The following is a 27,956-nucleotide window of genomic DNA, read 5'->3' on the forward strand; positions in this document are numbered from 1 at the left end:
TAACACCCCTATTTAAAAAAGGAGATAGAAAGCAAGAAACTATAGACTGGTTAGTCTAACATCTGTCATTGGGAAAATGCTGGTGTCCATTATTAAGGAACCAGTAGTAGGACATTTGGAAAATCATAATGCAGTCAAACTGAGTCAGCATGGTTTTATGAAAGGGAAATCATGTTTGACAAATTTGCTTTAGTTCTTCAAGAATGTAGTGAGTAGGGTGGATAAGGGGGAACCAGTGGATGTGGTGGTTTTGAATTTCCAGAAGGCATTTGGTAAGGTGCCACATAAAAGGTTACTGCACAAGATAAAAGCTCACTGGGTTGGGGGTAATATTAGCATGGATAGAGGATTGGTTAACCGAGAACAGAGAATCAGGATGAATGGATAATTTTTCAGTTGGCAAACGGTAACTAGCAGGGCCCACAGGGATCGATGCTGGGGCCTCAACTATTTACAATCTATATTGGACAGAAAAAGCAGCAAACCTGAGGACTAGGAGAAATTTAGAATTCAGCAGAGGGGGAAAATAGAGTATCAGAGCAGGCTTGCAGGGAACATAAAAACTGACTGCAAAAGCTTCTATAGATATGTGAAGAGAAAAAGATTAGTGAAGCAAATGTAGGTCCCTTGAAGTCAGAATCAGGTGAAATTATAATGGGGAACAAAGAAATGGCAGACCAATTAACACATACTTTGGTTCTGTCTTGAATATTGTGTAAAGTTTTGGTCTCCTAATCTGAGGAAGGACATTCTTGTTATTGAGGAAGTGCAGCGCAGGTTCACCAGACTGATTCCTGGTATAGCAGGACTGACCTATGAAAAAAGACTGGATTGACTAGGCTTGCATTCACTGGGATTTAGAAGAGAGGGGATCTCATAGAAACATATAAAATTCTGACAGGATTGGACAGGTTAGATGCAGGAAGAATGTTCCCAATGTTGGGAAGTCCAGAACCAGGGATCACAGTCTAAGGATAAGGGGTAAGCCATTTAGGACCGAGATGAGGAGAAATGACTTCACTCAGAATTGTGAACCTATGGAATTCTCTACTACAGAAAGTTGTTGAGGCCAGTTTGTTAAATATATTCAAAAGGGAAATGGAGAGAAAGCAGGAATGGGGTACTGAAGTTGCATGATCAGCTATGATCATATTGAATGGTGGTGCAGGCTCGAAGGGCCGAATTGTCTACTCCTGCACCTATTTTCTATATTAATGACTTGGATGAAGGGACCGAGTGCAATGTAACCAAGTTTGCTGATACAAAGATGGGTGGGAAAGTTGTTAGGAGGACACAGAATCTGCAAAGGAATATAGACAGGCTAAGTGAATAGGCAAACATTTGGCAGATAGGAGTATAATGTGTGAGGTTATCCACTTTGGAAGGAAAAATAAAAAGCAACTTATTTTTTCAATGGAGAGAAATTACAAACTGCTGCAATACAGAGGGACCTGGGGATATTTGTGCATGAAATACAGTTAGTATGCAGGTACAGCAAGTAATCAAGGCAAATGCAATGTTTTCCTTTTATTGCAAGGGGGATGGAGTATAAAAGCAGGGAAGTCCTGCTACAACTGTACAGGGTATTGGTGAAACCACACCAGGAGTATTGCGTAGAATTTTGGTCTATTTGAAGAGGGATATACTTGCATTGGAGGCATTTCAGAGAAGGTTCACCTGGTTGATTCCGGAGATGAAGGGGTTGACTTATGAAGAAAGAATAAGTAGGTTGGGTCTATACTCATTGGAGTTTAGAAGAGAGGTGATCTTATTGAAACATGTAAGATTCTGAGGGGGCTCAACTAGGTAGTTGCAGAGAGGATGTTTGCACTCGTGGGGGAATCTAGAACTAGGGTGCATAGTTGAACATAAGAAATAGGAGGAATAGGCCATTTGGCCCCGCGAGTCTGCTCTGCCATTCAATATCCTGGCCTCACTCCACTTCCCTGCCTGCTCCCCTAACCTTTCAAAAATCTGTATCTCCACTTTAAATACATTCAATGACCCAGCCTCCACAGCTCTGAGGTAGAGAATTCTAAAGATTCACGGCCCTCAGAAGAAATTCCTCATTTTTGTTTTAAATGGGCGGCCCTTTATTCTGAAGCTGTACTCCCTAGTTCTAGATTCTCTCAAGGGGAAACATCCCCTCCAGAATCTTGCACGTTTCAATAAGATCACCCCTCATTTTTCTAAACTACAATGGGTATCGGCCCAACCTTTCTTGATATGACAACCCCCTCATCTCAGGAATCAACCAGTGAACCTTCTCTTAACTGCCTCCAGTGCAAGTATATCCTTCCTTAAATACGGAGACCAAAACCTGTACACAGTACTCCAGGTGTGATCAGCCATGATCATACTGAATGTTGGTGCAGGCTTGAATGGCCTACTCCTGCATCTATTTTCTATCTCTCATCCAATACCCTGTACAGTTATAGTAGGACTTCCCTACTTTTATACTCCACCCCCCTTGCAATAAATGCCAGCATTCTATTTGCCTTCCTAATTACTTGCATGCTAACTTTGTGTTTCATGGACAAGGACCCCCCGATCCCTCTGTACCACCACATTTTATAATCTCTCCCCATTTAAATAATTAGCTTTTTTATTTTTACTACCAAAGTGTATAATGTTACATTTTCCCACATTATACTCCAGCTGCCAAATTTTTGCCCACTCACTTAGCCTATCTATATCCCTTTGTAGATTCTCACAACTTGCTTTCCCACCTATCTTTGTATCAGCAAATTTGGCTATATTACACTGTCCCTTCATCTAAGTCATTAATATAAATTGTAAATAGTTGAGGCCCCAGCACTGATCCCTGTGGTACCCTACTAGTTAGAGTTTGCCAGTCTGAAAATGACCCTTTTTAGCCTGACTCTCCTTTTAGTTAGCATATTATCCCCAATTCCATGAGCTCTTATCTTGTATAGTAATCTTTTTATGTGGCAACTTATCAACTGGTTCCCTTTTATCCACCTTGCTCATTGACAAATTTGCTAGTCCTTTGAGGATGCAAACATGATTTCTCTTTCATAAAACCACACTGACTCTGCTTGACTGAATTATGCTTTTCTAAATGTCCTGCTACTACTTCCTTAATGGACTCCAGCATTTTCCCCAAGGACTACTGGTTAGGCTAACTGGTCTACAGTTTCTTGCTTTCTGTCACCCCCCTCTTTTAAATAGGGGTGTTATATTTGCAATTTTCCAATCTGCTAGGACCTCTCCAGACTCCAGGAAATTTTGATAGTTTGCAACTAATGCATCCACTATCTCTATAGCCACCTCAAGACCATAGGATGCAGGCCATCAGGTCCAGAGGACTTGTCCACCTTTAGTCCCATTAGTTTGCTGACAACAGTAAGAACAAGGGGTTGCCCATTTAGAATTGATCAGGAGAAAGTTCTTGAGGATTCTAAATCTATGGAATTCTCTGCCCCAGAGAGCTGTGGAGGCTGAGTCATTGAATATATTTAAGGACACAGATTTTTGAGCGATAAGGGAGTAAAGTGTTATGGGGAGCGGGCAGGGAAGTGGAGCTGAGTCCATGATCAAATAATAACTTCTCGGTGGGGTGGACAATGATCAAGGGAATAATTGAGGCATGTGAAACAGGAACGGCAGTAGTCATGGGGGATTTTAACCTACATATCGATTGGTCAACTCAAATTGCATGGGGTAGCCTGGAGGAGGGATTCATAGAATGCATACAGGATTGTTTCTTAGAACAGTATGTTACAGAACCTACAAGGGAGCAAGCTATCTTAGATCTGGTCCTGTGTAATGAGACAGGAAAATTAAACTATCTCCTAGTAAAAGATCCTCTCGGAGATGAGTGATCACAGTATGGTTGAATTTGTAATATAGATTGAGGGTGAGGAAGTTGTCAGAAATGAGCGTACTATGCTTAAACAAAGGGGACTACAGTGGGATGAGGGCAGAGTTGGCTAAAGTAGACTGGAAACACAGACTAAACGGTGGCACAATTGAGGAACAGTGGAGGACTTTTAACGAGCTCTTTCATAGTGCGCAACAAAAATATATTCCAGTAAAAAAGGGTGGTAAGAGAAGGGGTAACCAGCCCTGGATAACCAAGGAAATAAAGGAGAGTATCAAATCAAAGACCAATGTGTATAAGGTGGCCAAGGTTAGTGGGAAACTAGAAGATTGGGAAAATTTTAAACAACAGCAAAGAATGACTAAAAAAGCAATAAAGAAAGGGAAGATAGATTACGAAGGTAAACTTGCGCAAAACATAAAAACAGAGTAAAAGCTTTTACCGATATATAAAACGGAAAAGAGTGACTAAAGTAAATGTTGGTCCCTGAGAAGGGGGATTTAATAATGGGAAATGTGGAAATAGCTGAGACTTAAAACACTTATTTTGCTTCGATCTTCACAGTGGAAGACACAAAAACCATGCCAAAAATTGCTGGTCATAGGAATGTGGGAAGGGAGGACCTTGAGACTATCACTAGTGGGGGGTAGTGCTGGACAGGCTAATGGGACTGAAGGTAGACAAGTCCCCTGGTCCTGATGAAATGCATCCCAGGGTATTAAGAGATGGCGGAAGTTATAGCAGATGCATTCGTTATAATCTACCAAAATTCTCTGGACTCTGGGGAGGTACCAGCGGATTGGAAAGCAGCTAATGTAATGCCCCTGGTTTTTTTTTTAAAAAGGGGGGGCAGACAAAAGGCAGGTAAACTAACCGGCCTATAGTTAACATCTGTAGTGGGGAAAATGCTTGAAACTATTAAGGAAGAAATAACGGGACATCTGGATAGGAATAGTGCAATCAAGCAGACGCAGCATGGATTCATGAAGGGGAAATCATGTTTAACTAATTTACTGGAATTCTTTGAGGATATAACGAGCATGGTGGATAGAGGTGTACCGATGGATGTGGTGTATTTAGATTTCCAAAAGGCATTCGATAAGGTGCCACACAAAAGGTTACTGCAGAAGATGGAGGTACGCGGAGTCAGAGGAAATGTATTAGCATGAATAGAGAATTGGCTGGCTAACAGAAAGCAGAGAGTCGGGATAAATGAGTCCTTTTCGGGTTGGAAATCGGTGGTTAGTGCTGTGACCACAACTGTTTACAATATACATAGATGACCTGGAAGAGGGGACAGAGTGTAGTGTAACAAAATTTGCAGATGACACAAAGATTAGTGGGAAAGCGGGTTGTGTAGAGGACACAGAGAGGCTGCAAAGAGATTTAGATAGGTTAAGCGAATGGGCTAAGGTTTGGCAGATGGAATACAATGTTGGAAGTGTGAGGTCATCCACCTTGTGGGGGGGGGGGAAGAAAACAGTAAAAGGGAATATTATTTGAATGGGAAGAAATTACAACATGCTGAGGTGCAGAGGGACCTGGGGGTCCTTGTGCATGAATCCCAAAAAGTTAGTTTGCAGGTGCAGCAGGTAATCAGGAAGGCAAATGCGAGAGGGATGGAGTACAAAAGCAGGGAGGTCCTGCTGCAACTGTATAGGGTAGTGGTAAGGCTGCACCTGGAGTACTGTGTGCAGTTTTGGTCACCTTTCTTAAGGAAGGATATACTGGCTTTGGAGGGGGTACAGAGACTATTCACTAGGCTGATTCCAGAGATGAGGGGGTTACCTTATGATAGATTGAGTAGACTGGATCTTTACTCGTTGGAGTTCAGAAGGATGAGGGGTGATCTTATAGAAATATTTAAAATAATGAAAGGGATAGACAAGATAGAGGTGGAGAGGTTGTTTCCACTGGTTGGGGAGACTAGAACTAGGGGGCATAGCCTCAAAATACAGGGGAGCCAATTTAAAACCGAATTGAGAAGGAATTTCTTCTCCCAGAGGGTTGTGAATCTGTGGAATTCTCTGCCTAAGGAAGCAGTTGAGGCTAGCTTATTGAATGTATTCAAGTCACAGATAGATTTTTAACCAATAAGGGAATTAAGGGTTACGGGGAGCGGGTGGGTAAGTGGAGCTGAGTCCACGGCCAGATCAGCCATGATCTTATTGAATGGCGGAGCAGGCTCGAGGGGCTAGATGGCCTACTCCTGTTCCTAATTCTTATGCAACCAGGTGGGTCATGAGAAAGCTGGCGTTGTCATTTACCCATTCTGCTGTATATCTATGGTAGTAGGACACACAAGTGCTCTGCCATGACCCTCGCCCTCTTATTTTGTGGTTTCTGTTGACTGAGTTTTCTCAAATGTTTCATTAATTGAATAAACAGTGGAATTATTCAAATAGCCTGTGTCTATTTTGCAGGTAACTAACTTTTTTTTAATGCATACTTTAGACAGACTACTTTGGAATTGCTGCCACAGTTTATTGTCTTCTCTTTGGTACATATCTGAAATTAAAGAAAGAAAAGGGTATCTGGAAAGTGAATGCAACTTTTAAAAGGTCAGTTTTGTATCTGCAGCAAATCTGGAATGGTACCCTAATCCACTGCTACATTATTTTATTGTATCTTTGTGAACTATGGGTAAGGTGAATATTCCCCTTTCTCTTGTTTTAGAGGTCATCATGCAGATATGTGGAACCATTTCTTCAACACCATGTTGTACATCCCTGACTGCCAGACTCTACCATCACTCCGAGATCTACGGGAAGAGCTGGTGTCACTGTTTAAGGAGCATTACACAAAGAAACTGAAATCACTGCGGCAGCGGTTAATGGTACTTTTAGTTGAACATAAGCATTCACAAAGAAGAATGTAAATTGAAAAGCTGTCTATTGTGTAAATGGTGCTTTAAGAATTTCACTTGTTATGCTTAAACATTGATTCCACAATGAAATAGCAAAGTTTTTTGCCATTAATATCAATTTTGGTCCCAATAGTCTCAAGTTGTCTTGCTCATTCCAGTACATATGGCTCAGGCCTGCTTTGCTACTTACTTTTCAAAAACGTGTTAGTAAGTGGTTGCTTGGAACACAAGTGTGGTTCTTTAAATGGTGTATTCTCTGTTTCACAATGTGGAAAGACTTTTCTTGGATTAATAAATGGAGTCTGTATAAAGAATATACCACTCTGCCAGAAGAGATGTCAACTAGCCATGAATTAAAATCATCACATTAAACTTGGGGCCCATTAAGCCAATGCAGAGCTACTTTTTGAAATTGTATGAAAGGTAGTGGCTAACATATTTTATTCAGGAATGATGGCACAATTGCAGAATGGAGAACCTGGAGCAGAGGAGAAAGAGGAAGGAAATTATGTGTAAAGTCACATTTTGAGCGCCCAGATGCATTCATTCAATCTCTTAATACTTAAAATAGCTATCCTGCAAGTGATCCAAGCACACACACTTACATGACTCACAAGCTCACAGCTATAGACTCTGCAGTGGTTGCTGTAGTATCAGTCTTGAAAGATGGAAGGGGAGGGAAAGAGGCACTTATGTAATTGTGGAAAGGAGGGAGGGTGCGGAGAGAGAGAGATTGGTTGTGTAATTCATCTTGGGTAGTGGTGCAAAGTCGATGGTATTTCTACTCTGCCTGATTTTCTTAGAATTCTATACGAACTTGATGATTTTGCATTAGGTTAACCACTTTAGCTGTCTTGGTTTCAGTATATTTTAGGTACAAAGTTATATTCCTTGTGGGAGCTGTAACCAAACTTTTTTCTAGCCACAAGTCAAGTATCATCCATTATAGCTTGACTAAGAGTTCTCATTTTGTCATGAATCCTTTGTCTCCTCTTCCCCACCCCACAATTTTGTTAATTAAAATATATATTTTCATATTAGACTGGCATACTTTATTAACCTACATGGAGTAACAATGCAAAGTGCTGGATTTTGCTGAAAAGTTACATCTTGACCTGTGATTATGCACAGCTTGTAATGTGCTAGTTTTATCACTGCACACCACTGGTATTGCATTTTAGAAGCTCTGAAATAACATTGTATGCAGTATACAAAAGTGGCAAAGGATAGTGAGACTTATGTTATCTGCCAGGGTAAGGTGCACCATAATTTAATAGGAGCAGTAGGTGGCCATATGGCCCCTTGAGCCTGCTCTGATCATGGACTCAGGTCCCTTTCCCTACCTATTTCCCATAACCCCTTATCGGTTATGTCTGTCTTAAATGTATTCAGTATCATAGCTGAGGCAGGGAATTACAGATTTACAACCCTAAGAAATTCCTCCTCATCTCAGTTTTAAATGGGTGGTCCCTTATCCTAAGATCATGCCCTCTAGTTCTAGTCTCCATCAGTGGAATCATCCTCTCTGCATCCACCTTGTCAAGCCCCCTCAATATTATGTTTTGATAAAATCACCTCATAATTCCAATGAGTAGAGGCCCAACCTCTCATCAGCCAAATGAAACTTCTCTGAACTGCCTCCAAAGCAAGTATATCCTTTCATAAATATACTTGCATACAGTATTCCAGGTGTGGCCTCACCAATAACTTTATATAGCTGTAGCAAGACATCCCTGCTTTTATACTCCATCCCCTTTGCAATAAAGGCCAAGATTCCATTGGCCTTCCTGATCACTTGCTGTACCTGCATACTATCCTTTTGTGTTTCATGCACAAGTACTCCCAGGTCCCACTGTACTGCAGCAGTTTGCAATATTTCTTTGCTCAAGTGCATGACCTCACACTTTCCAACATTATACTCCATCTGCCAAATTTTTGCCCACTCACTTTATCTATATCCTTTTGCAGATTTTGTGTGTCCTCCTCACATTGCTTTTCCTCCCATCTTTCTATTGTTAGCAAACTTGGCTACATTACAATCTATATTAATGATTTGGAAGAAGGACCAAGTATAAATAGTTAGGGTCCCAGTACTGATCCCTGCGGTACCCCACTACTTATTAATTGCCAACCTGAGAATTAACCATTTATCCTAACTCTGTTTTCTGTTAGCCAATCCTCTATCCATGCTAATATTACCCCCAACCTTGTGAACTTTTTTGTGGCACCTTGTCAAATGCCTTCTGGAAGTCCAAATACACATCCACTGGTTCCCCTTTATCCATCCTGTTCATTACATCCTCAAAGAATTTCAGCAAATTTGTGAAACATGACTTCCCCTTCTTAAATCCATGCTGACTTTGCCTGACTGAATTATGCTTTTCTAAATGTCCTACTGCGCTTCTTTAATAATGCACTCAACATTTTCCCAACCCCATGTTGGGCTAACCAGTGTATAGTTTCCTGCTTTTTGTCGGTCTCCTTTCTTAAATAGGGGCATTACATTTGCAGTTTTCCAGAATCCAGGGAATTTTGGTAAATTACAACCAATGCATCCACAATCCCTGCCACTACCTCAACACCCTAGGATGCAAGCCATCAGGTCCATTGGATTTATCTGCTTTAGACCCATTATCTTACGGAGTACCACCTCCTTAGTGATTGTGTTAAGGGGCTATAAGGGGGCAGGAACTTGACTTGTTTGGATATTGTTAGTGTTCTCTACCATAAAGACTGAAAATATGAGTTTCTGCCATCTCCATGTTCTCCATTACTAATTCCCCGGTCTCCTCCTCTAAGTGACCAATATTTACACTTTTTTATATACCTGTAGAAACTCTTGCTATCTGTTTTTATATTTCGTGCTATCATAGTTAATTTGAAGTTGAGCACTATAAATTGTTTTCTCTATTTGTAACAGTTTGAATAAATCAAAGGCTTAAATGATTGTAACGTTACTTTCCAAGATATCAGCCCTTCTACACAGGAAGCCGGTAGCTTGACTGCCATTAATAATCACGATCATGCTAACTTGTCATTGTCAATTTGTATTTAACAAAGGGTTACTTGGAAAATAAAAAAAATAATGGAAATCAGAGATCATTTTAGTGCAAGAGTTCATTTGGATCCTCAATTATCTTCAATGATAAAGTACATACTGCTCAAAAATAGCAGGATAATCCCTTTGAATCCCATACCAAGTATTATATTCAGTACAGAATACATGTTCAAGCAGAATTTACAAAAACAAAAAGCACATTTCATTTCAAAAGGGGAAACCAGATAACCTATAACATTAGTCTCTTATAAACAAGTTATGTTACACTAGCAAAAGTGAGTTGCTTTGGCAGTAAATCATCTGGTGTAAGGTTATCAATCTCTTCCAGAGTTGGTATTTCATCTTCTGGTTTTAGCTCCTCCTCAAACATATGCTGCAACAAGGCATCAACAGTCTTGTATCCTATAACAAACAACAATTCTCACTATTATAGAATGGTTTTAACACAGAAGGCCATTTGGCCCATTGAGCCCTTGCCAGTTCTCTGCAAGAGCACTTCAGTTGATCCCCATAGCCTTGCAATATTTTTTCCCTTCAAGTTAGTTAGTTACTTATCCAATTCACTTTTGAAAGCCACAATTGAATCTGCTTCCACCACCCTTCAGGCACTACATTCCAGATCATAACCGCTCGCTATGTAAAAATATTTTCCTGATGTCTCCTTTGGTACTTTTGACAATAACCTTAAATCTGTGTCCTCTGGTTCTCAACCCTTCTGCTAATGGGACCAGTTTCTCTCTCTACTCAGGCATCTAGACAATAATTTTGAACATCCCTGAGGCTTTTTGTGGAGAATTGCAAACATAGCACTTAAAATTAAAGTTTTGTTCATATTAATTCCCCAAACTCTTATCAATGGGTATTTTGCAAAATTTTAGGAGCAACATTGTAAGATCTTAAGAAACCATATAATGTGCTACAAAAGGTTTGTACAACCTTGGCTATTCTCACTATATGTTTTATGCAGTCAGAAACTATGCATTGGGTATTGTTTGAAAACATCTACACAGGAAGCCTGCAAGGTGCATCTATGCGCACAAGTGGACATAGAAATTTATACAAACTGTTAAAGCGTGCCATTTTCCCTTCAATCAATAATTAATTTGGACACAGCCCAGAACTTTTTGATCTGGTATCCAAAGGATTTAAAGAATGTTTAGAAGGCATGATCAACTAAAAGCCATATGTCTAATCAACAAACAGAACAGAACTGCTGGAAATACAACAGTATTTATTAGCATCATCTCAAATCAAAATTGCAGTAGATTCAATTAACACCAAAATTCAGCCTTTGAATGCACCCATCAGTTTCTACTATCTTGTCACAAGTCTTGGGAGAGGGAAAGCAAAGGTTCTCAGATTGAGTCATTTTCCAACATTCCATTGACTCTGGATCAGTTCCTATGGAGTGGAGGGTAGCCAATGGAACCCCACTTTTTAAAAAAAGGAGGGAAGAGAGAAAACAGGGAATTATAGACCGGTCAGCCTGACCTCAGTAGTGGGTAAAATGATGGAATCAATTATTAAGGATGTCAGTGCATTTGGAAAATGGTGACATGATAGGTCCAAGTCAGCATGGATTTGTGAAAGGGAAATCATGCTTGACAAATCTTCTGGAATTTTGAGGATGTTTCCAGTAAAGTGGACAAAGGAGAACCAGTTGATGTGGTATATTTGGACTTTCAGAAGGCTTTCGACAAGGTCCCACAGAAGAGATTAATGTGCAAAGTTAAAGCACATGGAATTGGGGGTAGTGTGCTGACGTGGATTGAGAACTGGTTGTCAGACAGGAAGCAAAGAGTAGGAGTAAATGGGTACTTTTCAGAATGGCAGGCAGTGACTAGTGGGGTACCAGCTGTTTACATTGTACATTAATAATTTAGACGAGGGGATTAAATGTAGTATCTCCAAATTTGCGGATGACACCAAGTTGGGTGGCAGTGTGAGCTGCGAGGAGGATGCTATGAGGCTGCAGAGTGACTTGGATAGGTTAGGTGAGTGGGCAAATGCATGGCAGATGAAGTATAATGTCGATAGATGGGAGGTTATCCACTTTGTTGGTAAAAACAGAGACAGACTATTATCTGAATGGTGACAGATTAGGAAAAGGGGAGGTGCAACGAGACCTGGGTGTCATGGTACATCAGTCATTGAAGGTTGGCATGCAGGTACAGCAGGCGGTTAAGAAAGCAAATGGCATGTTGGCCTTCATAGCGAGGGGATTTGAGTACAGGGGCAGGGAGGTGTTGCTACAGTTGTACAGGGCCTTGGTGAGGCCACACCTGGAGTATTGTGTACAGTTTTGGTCTCCTAACTTGAGGAAGGACATTCTTGCTATTGAGGGAGTGCAGCGAAGATTCACCAGACTGATCCTGGGATGGTGGGACTGACCTATCAAGAAAGACTGGATCAACTGGGCTTGTATTCATTGGAGTTCAGAAGAATGAGAGGGGACCTCATAGAAATGTTTAAAATTCTGACGGGTTTAGACAGGTTGGATGCAGGAAGAATGTTCCCAATGTTGGGGAAGTCCAGAACCAGGGGTCACAGTCTAAGGATAAGGGGTAAGCCATTTAGGACCAAGATGAGGAGAAACTTCTTCACCCAGAGGGCCCAAGTTTCCACATGATTTGCACCTGATTTTTTTTTTTATTTTTTTTTTATTTTTTTTTTAGGAGCAACTGGTGAAGAACAGACTATCTTAGAAATCGCAATTCTCCACATTTTTTTTTTCTGCCGCGCAGGGGAGGGAGGGGAAGGAGACAGCGGCTTGTTGTCACGCAGGAGAGGGAGGGGAAGGGGAAGGAGACAGCGGCTTGTTGCCACGCAGGGGAGGGAGGGAGGGGAAGGAGACAGCGGCTTGTTGCCGCGCAGGGGAGGGAGGGAGGGGAAGGAGACAGCGGCTTGTTGCCGCGCAGGGGAGGGAGGGGAAGGAGACAGCAGCTTGTTGCCGCGCAGGGGTGGGAGGGGAAGGAGACAGCGGCTTGTTGCCGCGCAGGGGAGGGAGGGGAAGGAGACAGCGGCTTGTTGCCGCGCAGGGGAGGGAGGGGAAGGAGACAGCGGTTTGTTGCCGCGCAGGGGAGGGAGGGGAAGGAGACAGCGGCTTGTTGCCGCGCAGGGGAGGGAGGGGAAGGAGACAGTGAGAAGGGAAGCCTCAGTGCTGATGGCAATGTGGTTTTATTAAAAAATGTTCAAAAATTAAACAGCTACAAAGAACTACAAAAATGGCCGAGTGCCAATGTTTTTTTTCACACTGAGCATGTGCGAACGCTCCAACGCGCACACGCAGCGTTGCCGGCAGGAAAAAAACTAATTTAAATAGTACCCGCCCCCTCCCACTTACAAAATCGGCGCTAGTGTAGGCTCCGCCCCCCTGGGCACCACGCCAAACAGACAAGGAGCTGCAGAGCGCTCGAGAATAGCGCTTTTTTTTCTGGCGCCGTTTTAGGCGCGAAAAACGAGCGCCCAGCTTGGAGGAGCGCCCGTTTTTTATCCTGTGGAAACTTGGGCCCAGAGAGTGGTGAACCTGTGGAATTCTCTACCACAGAAAGTAGTTGAGGCCAATTCACTAAATATATTCAAAAGGGAGTTAGATGAAGTCCTTACTACTCGGGAGATCAAGGGGTATGGCGAGAAAGCAGGAAGGGGGTACAGCCATGAACTCATTGAATGGCGGTGCAGGCTAGAAGGGCTGAATGGTCTACTCCTGCACCTATTTTCTGTGTTTCTATTAGTCGTCAAAATTCTTGTATATGAGCTGCAACACACAAACAATGTCATGGAATGCTGGGACCCAAGTTAGATTCCCACATGACACACTCGCTTTCTAATCTCAGGCACAAATTCTCACCATCTCCAAAGTTGAAGGGGAAATTTTCATGTTATGCATGTGCATTTTCTGGCAACTATTTAAGAAATGTAGAAGAGGCGGCTAAATTTTGCAGCGCTTTTCTCTCTGCACCGAGCCTCACTAGAAAGCAAAGTGTCCAGTTTATGGTGCACTCTTCCTCAAGCGAGAGTAAATGCCCCATATGTATTGTAACTATATCCAAACAAGGTTAAAATCCAAGTGCTACAACTCTATTGCATCCAAACTCAATTAACTGAATGAGATCAGTTGTCTACACTGTGATGGCAGTACGTGGATTGTTGCAGTAAAAATGCACCCATTCATTGTGATCTTGCTCCTTTCTGGTAATGATAAAGGATTGTGGGGGCAGGGGGCATTCAGAAGACCTACAAGAAACTAGTTTAGCACAGCATCAACTATCATTTGCAGAATGGAGCAATGAGAAAATATTTCAGTATCAGTACAATTATATATACTTACTAATTGAAGCTATTCTGAATCTCAGTCTGGATTTCAAGTCTGTATTATCAGTGTTGCCAAGATCATTTTCATTTGTCTCCATAACCTCGACGAGGTTTCCAGCTGGATGGTCCCTAAATTAAATATATATTTAAAAAGGCATCTGCCACAAATTTAAAATTTTCAGCAATCACATACTTATCTCTGCTTTACTTACACACCGTCTCCCATCCCAAGCTCCTGAATTTTCTTCTCAACAGCAGTTTCTACTGCACTCCTGGCCAATGAGTGTTCCACAAAAAAAGCTTCCAAAACAAATGCTATAAAGATGCTTTCAAAGGAGGAGAAAAAAAATCAATCATATTCATGTCAACTAATTAAACATATTTGTGCAATTCCAAAAGTCAGCATAGTGGACTTACTTGATGAGGATAATAACGACCACTATATGAAAGATGACAAAGAAGATCCTTGCAGTTAAGTGAGTTACCTTCACAAATCCAGTTGCAAGAAGTATTATCGTCAAGGAGTCCAAGAACACAAAGCAGTGAAGAAAACAAATCCTAACTATTGGGAATGCTGCACATCTATTTCATGTATTTGTGGCTCATCTACCAAGTCTATGTATATGTCAAATCAGCAGGGTACAGTAGCATAGTGGTTATGTTACTGGATTTTAATCAAGGGACTGCGAGTTCAAAACCCACCATGGCCATTTGAAAATTTGAATTCTGTTTTTTCAAAATCTGGAAATAAAAAGCTGGTATCAGTAAAAGTGACCATGAAACATAGAAACATAGAAAATAGGTGCAGGAGTAGGCCATTCGGCCCTTCTAGCCTGCACCGCCATTCAATGAGTTCATGGCTGAACATGCAACTTCAGTACCCTATTCCTGCTTTCTCACCATACCCCTTGATTCCCCTAGTAGTAAGGACTTCATCTAACTCCTTTTTGAATATATTTAGTGAATTGGCCTCAACAACTTTCTGTGGTAGAGAATTCCACAGGTTCACCACTCTCTGGGTGAAGAAATTCCTCCTCATCTCAGTCCTAAATGGCTTCCCCCTCATCCTTAGACTGTGTCCCCTGGTTCTGGACTTCCCCAACATTGGGAACATTCTTCCTGCATCTAACCTGTCTAACCCCGTCAGAATTTTAAACGTTTCTATGAGGTCCCCTCTCATTCTTCTGAACTCCAGTGAATACAAGCCCAGTTGATCCAGTCTTTCTTGATAGGTCAGTCCCGCCATCCCGGGAATCAGTCTGGTGAACCTTCGCTGCACTCCCTCAATAGCAAGAATGTCCTTCCTCAGGTTAGGAGACCAAAACTGTACACAATACTCCAGGTGTGGCCTCACCAAGGCCCTGTACAATTGTAGCAACACCTCCCTGCCCTTGTACTCAAATCCCCTCGCTATGAAGGCCAACATGCCATTTGCTTTCTTAACCGCCTGCTGTACCTGCATGCCAACCTTCAATGACTGATGTACCATGACACCCAGGTCTCGTTGCACCTCTCCTTTTCCTAATCTGTCACCATTCAGATAATAGTCTGTCTCTCTGTTTTTACCACCAAAGTGGATAACCTCACATTTATCCACATTATACTTCATCTGCCATGCATTTGCCCACTCACCTAACCTATCCAAGTCGCTCTGCAGCCTCATAGAATCCTCCTTGCAGCTCACACTGCCACCCAACTTAGTGTCATCCGCAAATTTGGAGATACTACATTTAATCCCCTCGTCTAAATCATTAATGTAAAGTGTAAACAGCTGGGGCCCCAGCACAGAACCTTGCGGTACCCCACTAGTCACTGCCTGCCATTCTGAAAAGTCCCCATTTACTCCTACTCTTTGCTTCCTGTCTGACAACCAGTTCTCAATCCATGTTAGCACACTACCCCCAATCCCATGTGCTTTAACTTTGCACATTAATCTCTTGTGTGGGACCTTGTCGAAAGCCTTCTGAAAGTCCAAATATACCACATCGACTGGTTCTCCCTTGTCCACTCTACTGGAAACATCCTCAAAAAATTCCAGAAGATTTGTCAAGCATGATTTCCCTTTCACAAATCCATGCTGACTTGGACCTATCATATTACCTCTTTCCAAATGCACTGCGATGACATCCTTAATAATTGATTCCATCATTTTACCACCTGATTGCCTTAAAAACCTAACTGGTTCACTAATGTCCTGTAAGAAACTGGCTGTCCTTACCCAGCCTGGTTTACACGCAGGGCAACGAGGGGTGGGCAAGAAATAGGAGTGGCCAGTGACGCCCACATTCTGAGAATGAATTAAAATAACAAAAAAGGGAATGGGATAGCATAATCCCTCAACTTAAAGGGTCAGGAGTTCTCTCAATCAGCTGCCATAACTTGTTACTTGTCTTTGAGGTTTTTAAACATCTGTCGAAATTACGATATCCGGCTGGGAGGAACCCCTCCGCCAAGTTGGGGAAGTCCAGAACCAGGGAACGCAGTCTAAGGATAAGGGGTAGGCCATTTAGGACTGAGATGAGGAGAAACTTCTTCACTCAGTTGTTAAGCTGTGGAATTCCCTACCGCAGAGACTTGTTGATGCCAGTTCATTGGATATATTCAAGAGGGAGTTAGATATGGCCCTTACAGCTAAGGGATCAAGGGGTATGGAGAGAAAGCAGGAAAGGGGTACCGAGGGAATGATCAGTCATGATCTTATTGAATGGCGGTGCAGGCTCGAAGGGCCGAATGGCCTACTCAGAAACATAGAAAATAGGTGCAGAAGTGTTGAATCAAATTGGGAAATTTTGAGCCAGTTAATGCTTCAAGAGACAGTTTGCTTGACCTATTATCAAGTATTCACCTCATCCTGATAAATTAAAATCGAAAAAAATAAGTACTACATTAAAATGCCTAATTTATTTACAGATTTATGAAAAAAACTAAGTACAGATTGATAAAAGCTTTGCAAATCTGCAAGTGTACTGTGCAAATCCTCAAATGCTTAAAAGTTGCATTAATTTATTACCATTAAACAATTTTCCTCTGGAACCACAAGTACAGAGCCAAAGAAGGTTATGCTTTTTACAATGTCAATGTCAGTCAGCTGCCTGTTCAGACAAATACCCACATTTTATAACTCTTCTCCCTCCCCACCACCCCCCACAGGCCTTCTCCAAACATTCATCACTGTCCCTTGTATTTACAATAGTTGCACAATCAATCATTCATTTAAAGAATTAAATCCAACAATCTTTAAAATTCTCAAATAAACGTGGTTCAAAATAAACTTTGAAAAGATGTTCACCTACTTTATCAAATAACTTTCTCACAATAATGTATAATCAAAAAGTGACAATTACTCAAGATATGCAACATTATTTCATTAACCAGCTCTGAACTGAAGTGCCTTAATGAATTGGGCAGGTTTCATATCTCCAAAATTACACAGTTACCTACATTCATAACATATTTTGAGCATACCTTGGGCAGGGCATTTCCTACTATTTCCTTCCTGCTTTGTGCCAAGTAGTATGAACAGTCTCTTCTGCTTTAATCACCAACTCAAAGTACTGAGGTTCTTGAATTTCTCCATCCAGACTCCACAGTCCTTTTCAGGATACGTAAAAGAAGCCCTAAATATGTTATCCTTAAATGTCCTTAGGGCCTCCAATTTCCTTACTATTATCACTGAGATTGGCATATCTAATCCACCAACTTGATTTCTTACATAAAGCAATTCACATTGATGCAATATTTTCTTAATAGATATTCTGATCAACCTACAGAGTTTCATAAGAAAATTCATAGAATTAGAGGAGTTTACGGCACAGAAGGAGGCCATTCGGCCCATTGTGTCAGTTCCGGCTAAAAATAGAGCTATCTTGCCTAATCACACTTTCTAACTCTTGGTCCGTAGCCCTGCAGGCCACAGCACTTCAAATGCATATTCAAGTATCTTTTAAATGTGATGAGGGTTTCTGCCTCTACCACCCTTTCAGGCAGTGAGTTCTAGACCCCCAGCACTCTCTGGGTGAAAAAGTTTCTCCTCAACTCCCCTTTAATCCTTCCACCAATTACTTTAAATCTATGGTCCCCCGTTATTGACCTCTCTTCTGCTAGGGGAAATAGGTGCTTCCTATCCAATCTATCTCGGCCCCTCAATTTTATACACTTCAATTAAATCTCTATTCAGCCTCCTCCATTCCAAAGAAAACCCCAGCCTATCCAATCTTTCCTCATAGCTAAAATTCTCTAATCCTGGCAACATCCTCGTTAATCTCCTCTGTACCCTCTCTAGTACAATCACATATTTCCTGTTGTTATGTGGTGACCAGAACTGTACGCAGTACTCTAGCTGTGGCTTAACTAGCATAACTTCCTTGCTCTTAAATTCTATGCCTCGGCAAATAAAGGCAAGTATTCCGTATGCCTTTTAAGCACCGTATCTACCTTTCCTGCTACCTTCAGGGATCTGTGGATATGTACTCCAAGGTCCCTCTTTCCTCTACACTGCTCAGTGTCCTACCATTTATTAGGTATTCCCTTGCCTTGTTAGCCCTCTCCAAATGCATTACTTCACACTTATCCGAACTAAATTCCATTTGCCACTGTTCTGCCCACCTGACCAGTCCATTGATATCTTCCTGCAGTCTATAGCTTTCTTCTTCACTATCAACCACTTGGCCAATTTTTGTATCATCTGCAAATTTCTTAATCATGCCCCCTATACTGAAGTCCAATTCATTGATATATACCACAAAAAGCAAGAGACCTAGTACTGAGTCATGTGGAACCCCACCGGAAACATACATCCAGTCGCAAAAACACCCATCAACCATTATCCTTTGCTTCTTACCTCGAAGCCAATTTTGGATCCAACTTGCCACTTTCCCTTGGATCCCATGGGCTTTTAATTTTTTGATCAGCTTACCATGTGGGACCTTGTCAAAGGCCTAGCTAAAATCCATGTAAACTATATCAAATGCACTGCCCTCATCAACCATCCTTGTTACCTCCTCAAAGAACTCGATCAAGTTAGTCAGACACGACCTTCCCTTAACATATCCATGCTGACTGTCCTTGATTAATCCGTGCCTTTCGAAATGACGATCAATTGTGAGACCTCCGCAAGAATTAGATTACAATATAGTCAAACAAGATTACAACCCTCCGTCATAGTTTTAAACTTTACTCTTCCAAATTCTTTATCCATAGTTCAAATTTACTAACCCAATCATCCTAAAGTACTTTTCATTTTCCCTAGGAGCAATACATCAGATATCTCCAGAGTCAGGGAATAGTGGCAGCATTAGAAATAAAAATCTTATTTTTACAAACCATATGAAACCCTGCTGTTTTTATTTTCACATTAACATCTAAATCAGTCTTACCACAAAAAAATTGGAAGATTTTAAGATTAACTAAGATTTTAAGATTAAGAGTGTCTTCTATTGAAGCCATGATTTTATCTTAATTTCCCAATCCTCTTAAAATGACCCCTCTTCCTCACTTCTCCAATGTACATAAAAGCAGATCTAAAGCAATGATAAATAAAGCTGATGACAAGATTTCACCTTGTTCCACAATTCTTAAGTGAGATAACTCAGTGACCTCCGAGATCTTTCATTCAAGGAAACATTCTGCAAGAACGGCCATGATTCAATAGAATGGAGGATCAACTTGTGCTCAAATGAATCAAATGTTTTAGCTAAGTCAAGAATTATTATTCCGAATTAGTCCTCCTTCCTTTTAGCACCTCATTATGGCCCCAATTTTCCCCAAGCAAAAACATGTGTACGCATGTTTTTGAGGACCATCTGCGCTAGAAAAAAAGATATCCTTAGTTTCCGGCAAAGTAAATCTCTGTCACGCCGGCGCTACCCAAGTTGATCTCAGGGGGGCGGTGCCAAGAGTGTGTGCCTAAAACGCACCGCATGCGCTGGAAGAAAAAAACCCAACTCATTGCGCATAGGCAACGTGCATGCGCAGAAGAAAAAAGTCAGTGCATGGAGGACCTACGGCCAGGGATAACAGCGGGTCAAGTCGGCTGCATGGAGGATTTGGAGAAGGCTGCCCTTGGTGTTTTTGGTGAGAAGACTCCTGTTAATCTGGTGATTTTACCTGCCGTGTGAATTTAGAAGGGCTTCCCTGGACTTCAGGTTTATTTTTGAAAATTTTGGGCCACTTGGAACTTCCATGGAAAAGGCGAGTGGTGAAGATTTATGTTTAATTTGCCTGCCTACAGTTCTCTCAACGAAGGAGGAACATTAATGGTAGGTTTTCTTTTATCTGATTTATTTTTAAAATTTCCATAAAGTTGAATTATCCCCTTCGGCCAGGGATAGGAGCAGGCCAGCGCGAATTTCTTTAATTGCAGGTAAGGCTTTTTCCTACGGTGTTGCTTGCGTTTGTGCGCGGACTTTAAAAAAAATTGTTACTGAGGAAAGTTGGCCTTATGGCAAGAAAGGGCACGCAAGCTGCTTTTCAACGTACACCAGCACCAGAATGTATTGCGCCAAACATTCTGACGCTGGTAGACGACACCGGCGCCCCAACATTGGGGAATCTTTAAACTAACCTTCAGTGGCAGAAAAATCACTGTACGGTGCCCAGTGCTGGGCAAAATTGGGGCCTTAATTCCTCAAAATAATTATTTTCTCATTGCAACTTGGGAGCATGGCTATAAAACCTTTTGCCTGGGTTTTTAACCTGAACAGCCACTGCCAAGACATTGGTAAATAGGTAAAGCAGAATTGATCCAATTTTAATTGGTCTTCAAATATCCTCGCTCTTAAATTTATCAACATTCTCCATTTTTTGGATACAAGATAATTCTACTACTCTGAAATTCTTGGAATCACTGCCATGTTAGCCTATAAGAGAAAAGATTCATTTCCCATAACATCTTTAAAAAGGTCTTCTTAAGGTCATCTACAGTTTATCAGGACTGTGTGCCAATATCGATTTCATCAAAGCTAAAGCTTTGTCGTCGTCCTGATTAAAATCCTCCAGCAATTTTCCTTTTATATCCATTACAGGAACCTGCTTTTAGTATTTGCCAAAATTTAATACTCAAACTACATTTGTAGGGCGTAGGTATCCAGAGAACAGTTCAGATTTTCTGGGGCACCCACCAATTGTCCGGCCAACTTCCTTCTATTCTTAAGCATGTGTCTTTTCTATATTCAAACACAACTTATATTTATATAGGGCTTTTAAACGCAGAATATTTGTCTCAAAGCATTTCACAGAAACAAAATCAAACAAAAATAAATAAACCAACACTGATCCAAAAGGAGACATTGGGAGGCATGCTTTGAAACATAGTAAGATGCTATATAAACAAAAATGTTTCTTTCTAAATACATTTAGTAATGCCGTTTATTGGAATTGGGCTATGTTGCTCAAGTTAAAGAGCAGCACAATTCCAATTCAAGAGGGAAAAGAACACAATTATTTGTAAATAAAAAGGATATCATGCCACTGATTGACCACTGTCAGTTCGATCAGCAAAATGAAGGCTGAGACAAGATTATTGAAGTTATTCTTGCAGTATCGAAGAGCAGCAAACTGAGAACCCTTCAGCGCTATATTCCCACAATACTTGGCTGCAGGGTCACTAGAGTTAGCACCATAAAATCGGATTCTGCCTTTGAATGCTTCCATTCCAACTATCGCAAATATATAGTACACGACCTAAAGGAAAATGCATTTAAATTAACATTTTGAAAAGGAGCTTGTTGATCCTAATGCCAAAAAAAATGCCATAAGTACTTACCACAACAAGTCCTGCATAGGTTAACATTGTAGGAATAAGATTTACCAGTGTGTTCAGCAGAACCCTGAACCTTTAAAAGCAAACAAATATACAGAATAAGACAAACCCAATCCTTTCAGAGCAGGTACAATGGCCTTCACTTCATTTAGTCACTTTCAATTCTTCCCCCTCCTCTGTAGAAAGTCCTACATGCTTTCTCCATGACCTCCCAAAACAGTCAAAATCCATGTAAAAAAAACTCGAGTATTTTTAAACTTTGGCCTCTTGCTTTAGCAACTGAATTTTCCTTGATTCCAGCAACATGGGAATCATCATGTTCAATGATGTTTGCACTCATTTATAGCTCCTATTTGCACTACAGCTGTAGCATCAGTGCCAGGCTAAAGTTAAGGGCCAAATGTTGCTGTAGCAGGGCATCTAATGGCATTTGCTGTTAATTAGACTTGCCCTTGTATGTTTAGGTTTTTACATTTTTTTGCGTGGCAAGTTGCTGAAAGTGCGAGCTGATAACAGATAACATAGTAGATGCAGAGAGGTTTCCACTTATGGGGGAAATCTAGAACTAGGGGTCACAGTTTCAGAATAAGGGGTTGCATATTTAAAACTGAGATGAGGAATTTTTTCTGAGGGTTGTAAATCTATGGAATTCTCTGCCACAGAGAGCTGTGGAAGCTGGGTTACTGAATATAGACAGAAAGGAAAAGGAGGCGGGGTGGCATTGCTGGTTAAAGAGGAAATTAATGCGATTGTAAGGAAAGACATTAGCTTGGATGATGTGGAATCGGTATGGATGGAGCTACGGAATACCAAAGGGCAGAAAACGCTAGTGGGAGTTGTGTACAGACTTCCAAACAATACTCGTGATGGAAGGGCATCAAACAGGAAATTAGGGGTGCATGCAATAAAGGTGCAGCAGTTATCATGGGCAACTTAAATATGCATATAGACTGGGCTAATCAAACTGGAAACAATACAGTGGAGGAGGATTTCCTGGAGTGCATAAGGGATGGTTTTCTAGACCAATATGTCGAGCAATCAACTAGGGGGGAGACCATCTTAGACTGGGTGTTGTGTAATGAGGGAGGATTAATTAGCAATCTCGTTGTGCGAGGCCCCTTGGGGAAGAGTGACCATAATATGGTGGAATTCTACATTAGGATGGAGAATGAAACAGTTAATTCAGAGACCATGGTCCAGAACTTAAAGAAGGGTAACTTTGAAGGTATGAGGCGTGAATTGGCTAGGATAGATTGGCAAATGATACTTAAGGGGTTGACTGTGGATGGGCAATGGCAGACATTTAGAGACCACATGGATGAACTACAACAATTGTACATCCCTGTCTGGCGTAAAAATAAAAAAGGGAAGGTGGCTCAACCGTGGCTATCAAGGGAAATCAGGGATAGTATTAAAGCCAAGGAAGTGGCATACAAATTGGCCAGAAATAGCAGCGAACCCAGGGACTGGGAGAAATTTCGAACTCAGCAGAGGAGGACAAAGGCTAATTAGGGCAGGGAAAATAGAGTACAAGAGGAAGCTTGCAGGGAACATTAAAATGGACTGCAAAAGCTTCTATAGATATGTAAAGAGAAAAAGATTAGTAAAGACAAACGTAGGTCCCCTGCAGTCAGAATCAGGGGAAGTCATAACTGGGAACAAAGAAATGGCAGACCAATTGAACAAGTACTTTGGTTTGGTATTCACTAAGGAGGACACAAACAACCTTGCGGATATAAAAGGGGTCAGAGGGTCGAGTAAGAAGGAGGAACTGAGGGAAATCCTTATTAGTTGGGAAATTGATGGGATTGAAGGCTGATAAATCCCCAGGGCCTGATGGTCTGCATCCCAGAGTACTTAAGGAGGTGGCCTTGGAAATAGCGGATGCATTGACAGTCATTTTCCAACATTCCATAGACTCTGGATCAGTTCCTATGGAGTGGAGGGTAGCCAATGTAACCCCACTTTTTAAAAAAGGAGGGAGAGAGAAAACAGGGAATTATAGACCGGTCAGCCTGACCTCAGTAGTGGGTAAAATGATGGAATCAATTATTAAGGATGTCATAGCAGCGCATTTGGAAAGTCAGCATGGATTTGTGAAAGGGAAATCATGCTTGACAAATCTTCTGGAATTTGTTGAAGATGTTTCCGTAGCGTGGACAAGGGAGAACCAGTTGATGTGGTGTATTTGGACTTTCAGAAGGCTTGAGACAAGGTCCCACACAAGATATTAATGTGCAAAGTTAAAGCACATGGGATTAGGGGTAGTGTGCTGACGTGGATTGAGAACTGGTTGGCAGACAGGAAGAAAAGAGTAGGAGTAAATGGGTACTTTTCAGAATGGCAGGCAGTGACTAGTGGGGTACCGCAAGGTTCTGTGCTGGGGCCCCAGCTGTTTACATTGTACATTAATGATTTAGACGAGGGGATTAAAGGTAGTATCTCGAAATTTGCAGATAACACTAAGTTGGGTGGCAGTGTCAGCTGCAAGGAGGATGCTATGAGGCTGCAGAGTGACTTGGATAGGTTAGGTGAGTGGGCAACTGCATGGCAGATGAAGTATAATGTGGATAAATGTGAGGTTATCCACTTTGGTGGTAAAAACAGAGACAGATTATTATCTGAATGGTGACAGATTAGGAAAAGGGGAGGTGAAACGAGACCTGGGTGTCATGGTACGTCAGTCATTGAAGGGTGGCATGCGGGTACAGCAGGCGGTTAAGAAAGCAAATGGTATGTTGGCCTTCATAACGAGGGGATTTGAGTTCAGGGCCTTGGTGGGGCCACACCTGGAGTATTGTGTACAGTTTTGGTCTCCTAATTTGAGGAAGGACATTCTTGCTATTGAGGGAGTGCAGCGAAGGTTCACCAGACTGATTCCCGGGATGGCGTGACTGACATATCAAGAAAGACTGGATCAACTGGGCTTGTATTCACTGGAGTTCAGAAGAATGAGAGGGGATCTCATAGAAACTTAAAAAAATTCTGACGGGTTTAGACAGGGTAGATGCAGGAAGAATGTTCCCAATGTTGAGGAAGTCCAGAACCAGGGGTCACAGTCTATGGATAAGGGGCAAGACATTTAGGACCAAGATGAGGAGAAACTTCTTCACCCAGAGAGTGGTGAACCTGTAGAATTCTCTACCATAGAAAGTTGTTGAGGCCAATTCACTAAATATATTCAAAAAGGAGTTAGATGTAGTCCTTACTACTAGGGGGATCAAGGGGTATGGCGAGAAAGCAGGAATGGGGTACTGAAGTTGCATGTTCAGCCATGAACTCATTGAATGGCGGTGCAGGCTTGAAGGGCCGAATGGCCTACTCCTGCACCTATTTTCTATGTTTCTATTTAAGGCGTAGACAGATTTTTGAGCGATAAGGGTTATGGGAATCACAGGGAAGTGGAACTGAGCCCATGATCAAATCAGCCATGATCTTATTGAATGGCGGAGCAGGCTCGAGCGGCCAAAATGCCCAATTCCCGCTCCTATTTCTTATGTTCTTATAACAATTCATCGAGGGAAACGTGAGTATCTGTGAATGGGGCGAGCAATTTACAGGGAATGTTGCCAGAGGGCTGTGGATACCCAGTCATTGAGTCCAAAGATCTATGGATCTCAGCCTTGAATATACTCGAGGGTGAATCAAGTGATAGGAGTATCGGGTGGGAAAGTGAAGTTGAAGTCAAAAGTCAGCCATGATCTTATTGAATGGCAGAGCAGGCTCGAGGGTCCACAATGCCTACCCCTGCTATTTCTGAAGTTCTTAGACAGCAATATTTGAATATTGGAGTTCAACCGCACATCTGCACCCCGCCTGAAGTTGCTATAGCATTTGTGCATAAATAATGGTGAGCATCATTAGCCTCACCATTATTTTGACAGGAAAATTTGGGCCAGTGTAAATCCAGAAAAAAGTTCCTCAGGAGCAGCAAATCACACCCTGAATTTACGTTCCAAATTCTTAGCCTGTGTGTGAAGCAAAGCACTTTGTGCTAGTGCTGCGGTTGTGTAAATAAACCCCTCCTGTACTTACTTCAATAACCGTCAATCTATCCACAGAGCATTCATCACTTTTGCTAAGAGCCCATTTCATTTATCCATTATACTATTGGGGGAAAGGGAAATGTAAGTATATTTCTTATAAATCTCAACTGCTCAATGGTTTTGTTGGAATTAAAATTGGGCTGGTGACAAAAGACAGAGGGTGATGATAAAAGAAAAATTCTGTGCTTGAAGAAAAAAAGTGTATTAGTGATATTCTGTACTATTTACAATATGTGTTGATGAGATGGGAACAAGGTGTCTGCAGGAGTATTAATTTACTGATGACATAATGTGTGCACAAGTAACACAAAAAAAAGACTTCAGAAAGACTTGTTCATTTAAGTAGATTGGCTAAGATATGGTAGGTGAATTTTGAATAGGGATAAATATATGATGCATACAGGAAAAGGCAACAGCAAACATGTGTATCCCACCATAATTCAAATCAGTATCTCCCCTTACAGGAGACACAAATACATGTTCGGAGAGCAGCGGGGCACCCCATTAGTTACACAGCAAACAAACTATAACTGGAGTCAATGATAACATGACAGGTCCTATTTCGCAGCTCCAATGATAAAGGCCAAAAAGATCAAACTCTGGTCATATTGCGAAAGCAGCTGGCTTCTGTACGACTATCAATAAGGCAAATCAAGTACTTGGGAGGATCTGCAGGGCAATGGACTAGAAGTCAGAACAAGTTATGTTGACATTGTATATAAAAAACAAAAGATGATCTCAGCTCTATGGTATGGCGTGCAGCTTTGGTCACTCTATGGGTGGATTAGGAAGGGTTCATATGAAGATTAACCAAGATGATTCCAAGCCTTAGGGGATTAAGCTATGAACAGAGGCTCAAGCAATTAAATGTAATTTCACTGGAGAAAGGACAACTGAGGACAGGGAGGGCTTAAAATAATGAATGACAGATAAAGTTCAAGTAAACACTATTTAACTGGAACAATAAGCATAAAACGAGAGGACTGAAATACAACACTCAGAAAATGAGAAAAATTGCCCATCCCCCCCACGTGGAACAGACTCAAAAAGGTAGCTGATATGGCCTACATTTATGACACTGTAAATGACTATACTTCATTTACAAAGTACAGCTTTTATGCTTTTACCTCTGAAAGCTGTCAATGATCCGGATTAGTCGAAGTACTCTCAGGATGAACACAATGTCCAAGATCTGTTGACTGCTGTATCCACCAGCTGAGAGGACAACAACAAAAAATCACCTCAAAATTAAAATACTGTTCTGGTAATTGTGTTTCCCAAAGTAAACACAGTACACAGTGAACTAAACTTTATTAAAATTTGAAAGCGTTTCATAGAGAAGTCAGCAATTCAGAAGAAAGTCTTGCATTTATATAGCGCCTTTCGCGACCATTGGACATCTCAAAGCGCTTTACATCCAATGAAGTACTTTTGGAGTGGAGTCACTGCTGTAATGTAGGAAAAACTGCAGCCAATTTGTGCACAGCAAACTCCCACAAACAGCAATGTAATAATGACCAGATAATCGGTTTTTAGTGACGTTGGTTAAGGGATAATTATTGGCCAGGATACCAGAGATAACTCACCTGTTGTTCTTCAAAATAGTGCCATATGATCTTTTATGTCCACCTGCTAGAGCAGACGGGGCTTCAGTTTAATGTCTCATCCAAAGGACAGCACCTCCAACAGTGCAGTGCTCCCTCAGCACTGCACTGTCAGCCTAGATTTGTGCTCAAGTCTCTGAAGTGAGACTTGAACCCATGACCTTCTGACTCAGAGGCGAGAGACTGCTACCCACTAAGCCACGGCTGACACTCAGGACACATTGAGAGTGTTGACTCCCAACATCCAGTTCAGAGCTGAATGCAATACTCTTTAAAAGGAGTGAAGGACCAAACCAAATTGTGATAGTCACTACCAAGGTTTGAAAAAAAAAAAATCGAATAGTAATTGTGATAAAAATGAAGTGCCAACCTGGTGAAGCTGCAATCCAGGACTACATGCATGCTAAACAGTGGAAGAAGCATGCTATAGACTGAGCTAAGTGATCCCACAACTAACAGATCAGA

General features: G+C 41.5%; 2 protein-coding genes across 3 annotated transcripts in view; one reads left to right on the plus strand and one right to left on the minus strand.

Moving 5' to 3' along the window:
* Positions 1-6,842, plus strand: part of bub1 (BUB1 mitotic checkpoint serine/threonine kinase) — an 89,020-nt gene extending 82,178 nt beyond the window's left edge. For both annotated transcript variants that reach the window (XM_070885759.1, XM_070885760.1), the window contains 2 exons: positions 6,299-6,405; positions 6,521-6,842. In XM_070885759.1, coding sequence (XP_070741860.1) covers positions 6,299-6,405; positions 6,521-6,722 — 309 coding nt within the window. In that variant the 3' untranslated portion in view covers positions 6,723-6,842. The remainder of the gene's footprint in view (positions 1-6,298; positions 6,406-6,520) is intronic.
* A 2,997-nt stretch (positions 6,843-9,839) lies between these two features.
* Positions 9,840-27,956, minus strand: part of tpcn3 (two pore segment channel 3) — a 92,722-nt gene continuing 74,605 nt past the window's right edge. The window contains exons 13-19 of the mRNA XM_070884567.1: positions 27,015-27,102; positions 21,845-21,914; positions 21,543-21,762; positions 14,500-14,590; positions 14,295-14,408; positions 14,099-14,211; positions 9,840-10,170 (exon numbers count right to left, since the gene is read on the minus strand). Of these exons, the coding sequence (XP_070740668.1) occupies positions 10,025-10,170; positions 14,099-14,211; positions 14,295-14,408; positions 14,500-14,590; positions 21,543-21,762; positions 21,845-21,914; positions 27,015-27,102 (842 nt within the window). The 3' untranslated portion in view covers positions 9,840-10,024. The remainder of the gene's footprint in view (positions 10,171-14,098; positions 14,212-14,294; positions 14,409-14,499; positions 14,591-21,542; positions 21,763-21,844; positions 21,915-27,014; positions 27,103-27,956) is intronic.

This window comes from Pristiophorus japonicus, chromosome 7 (assembly GCF_044704955.1).
Source record: "Pristiophorus japonicus isolate sPriJap1 chromosome 7, sPriJap1.hap1, whole genome shotgun sequence".
Lineage (NCBI taxonomy): Eukaryota > Metazoa > Chordata > Chondrichthyes > Pristiophoridae > Pristiophorus > Pristiophorus japonicus.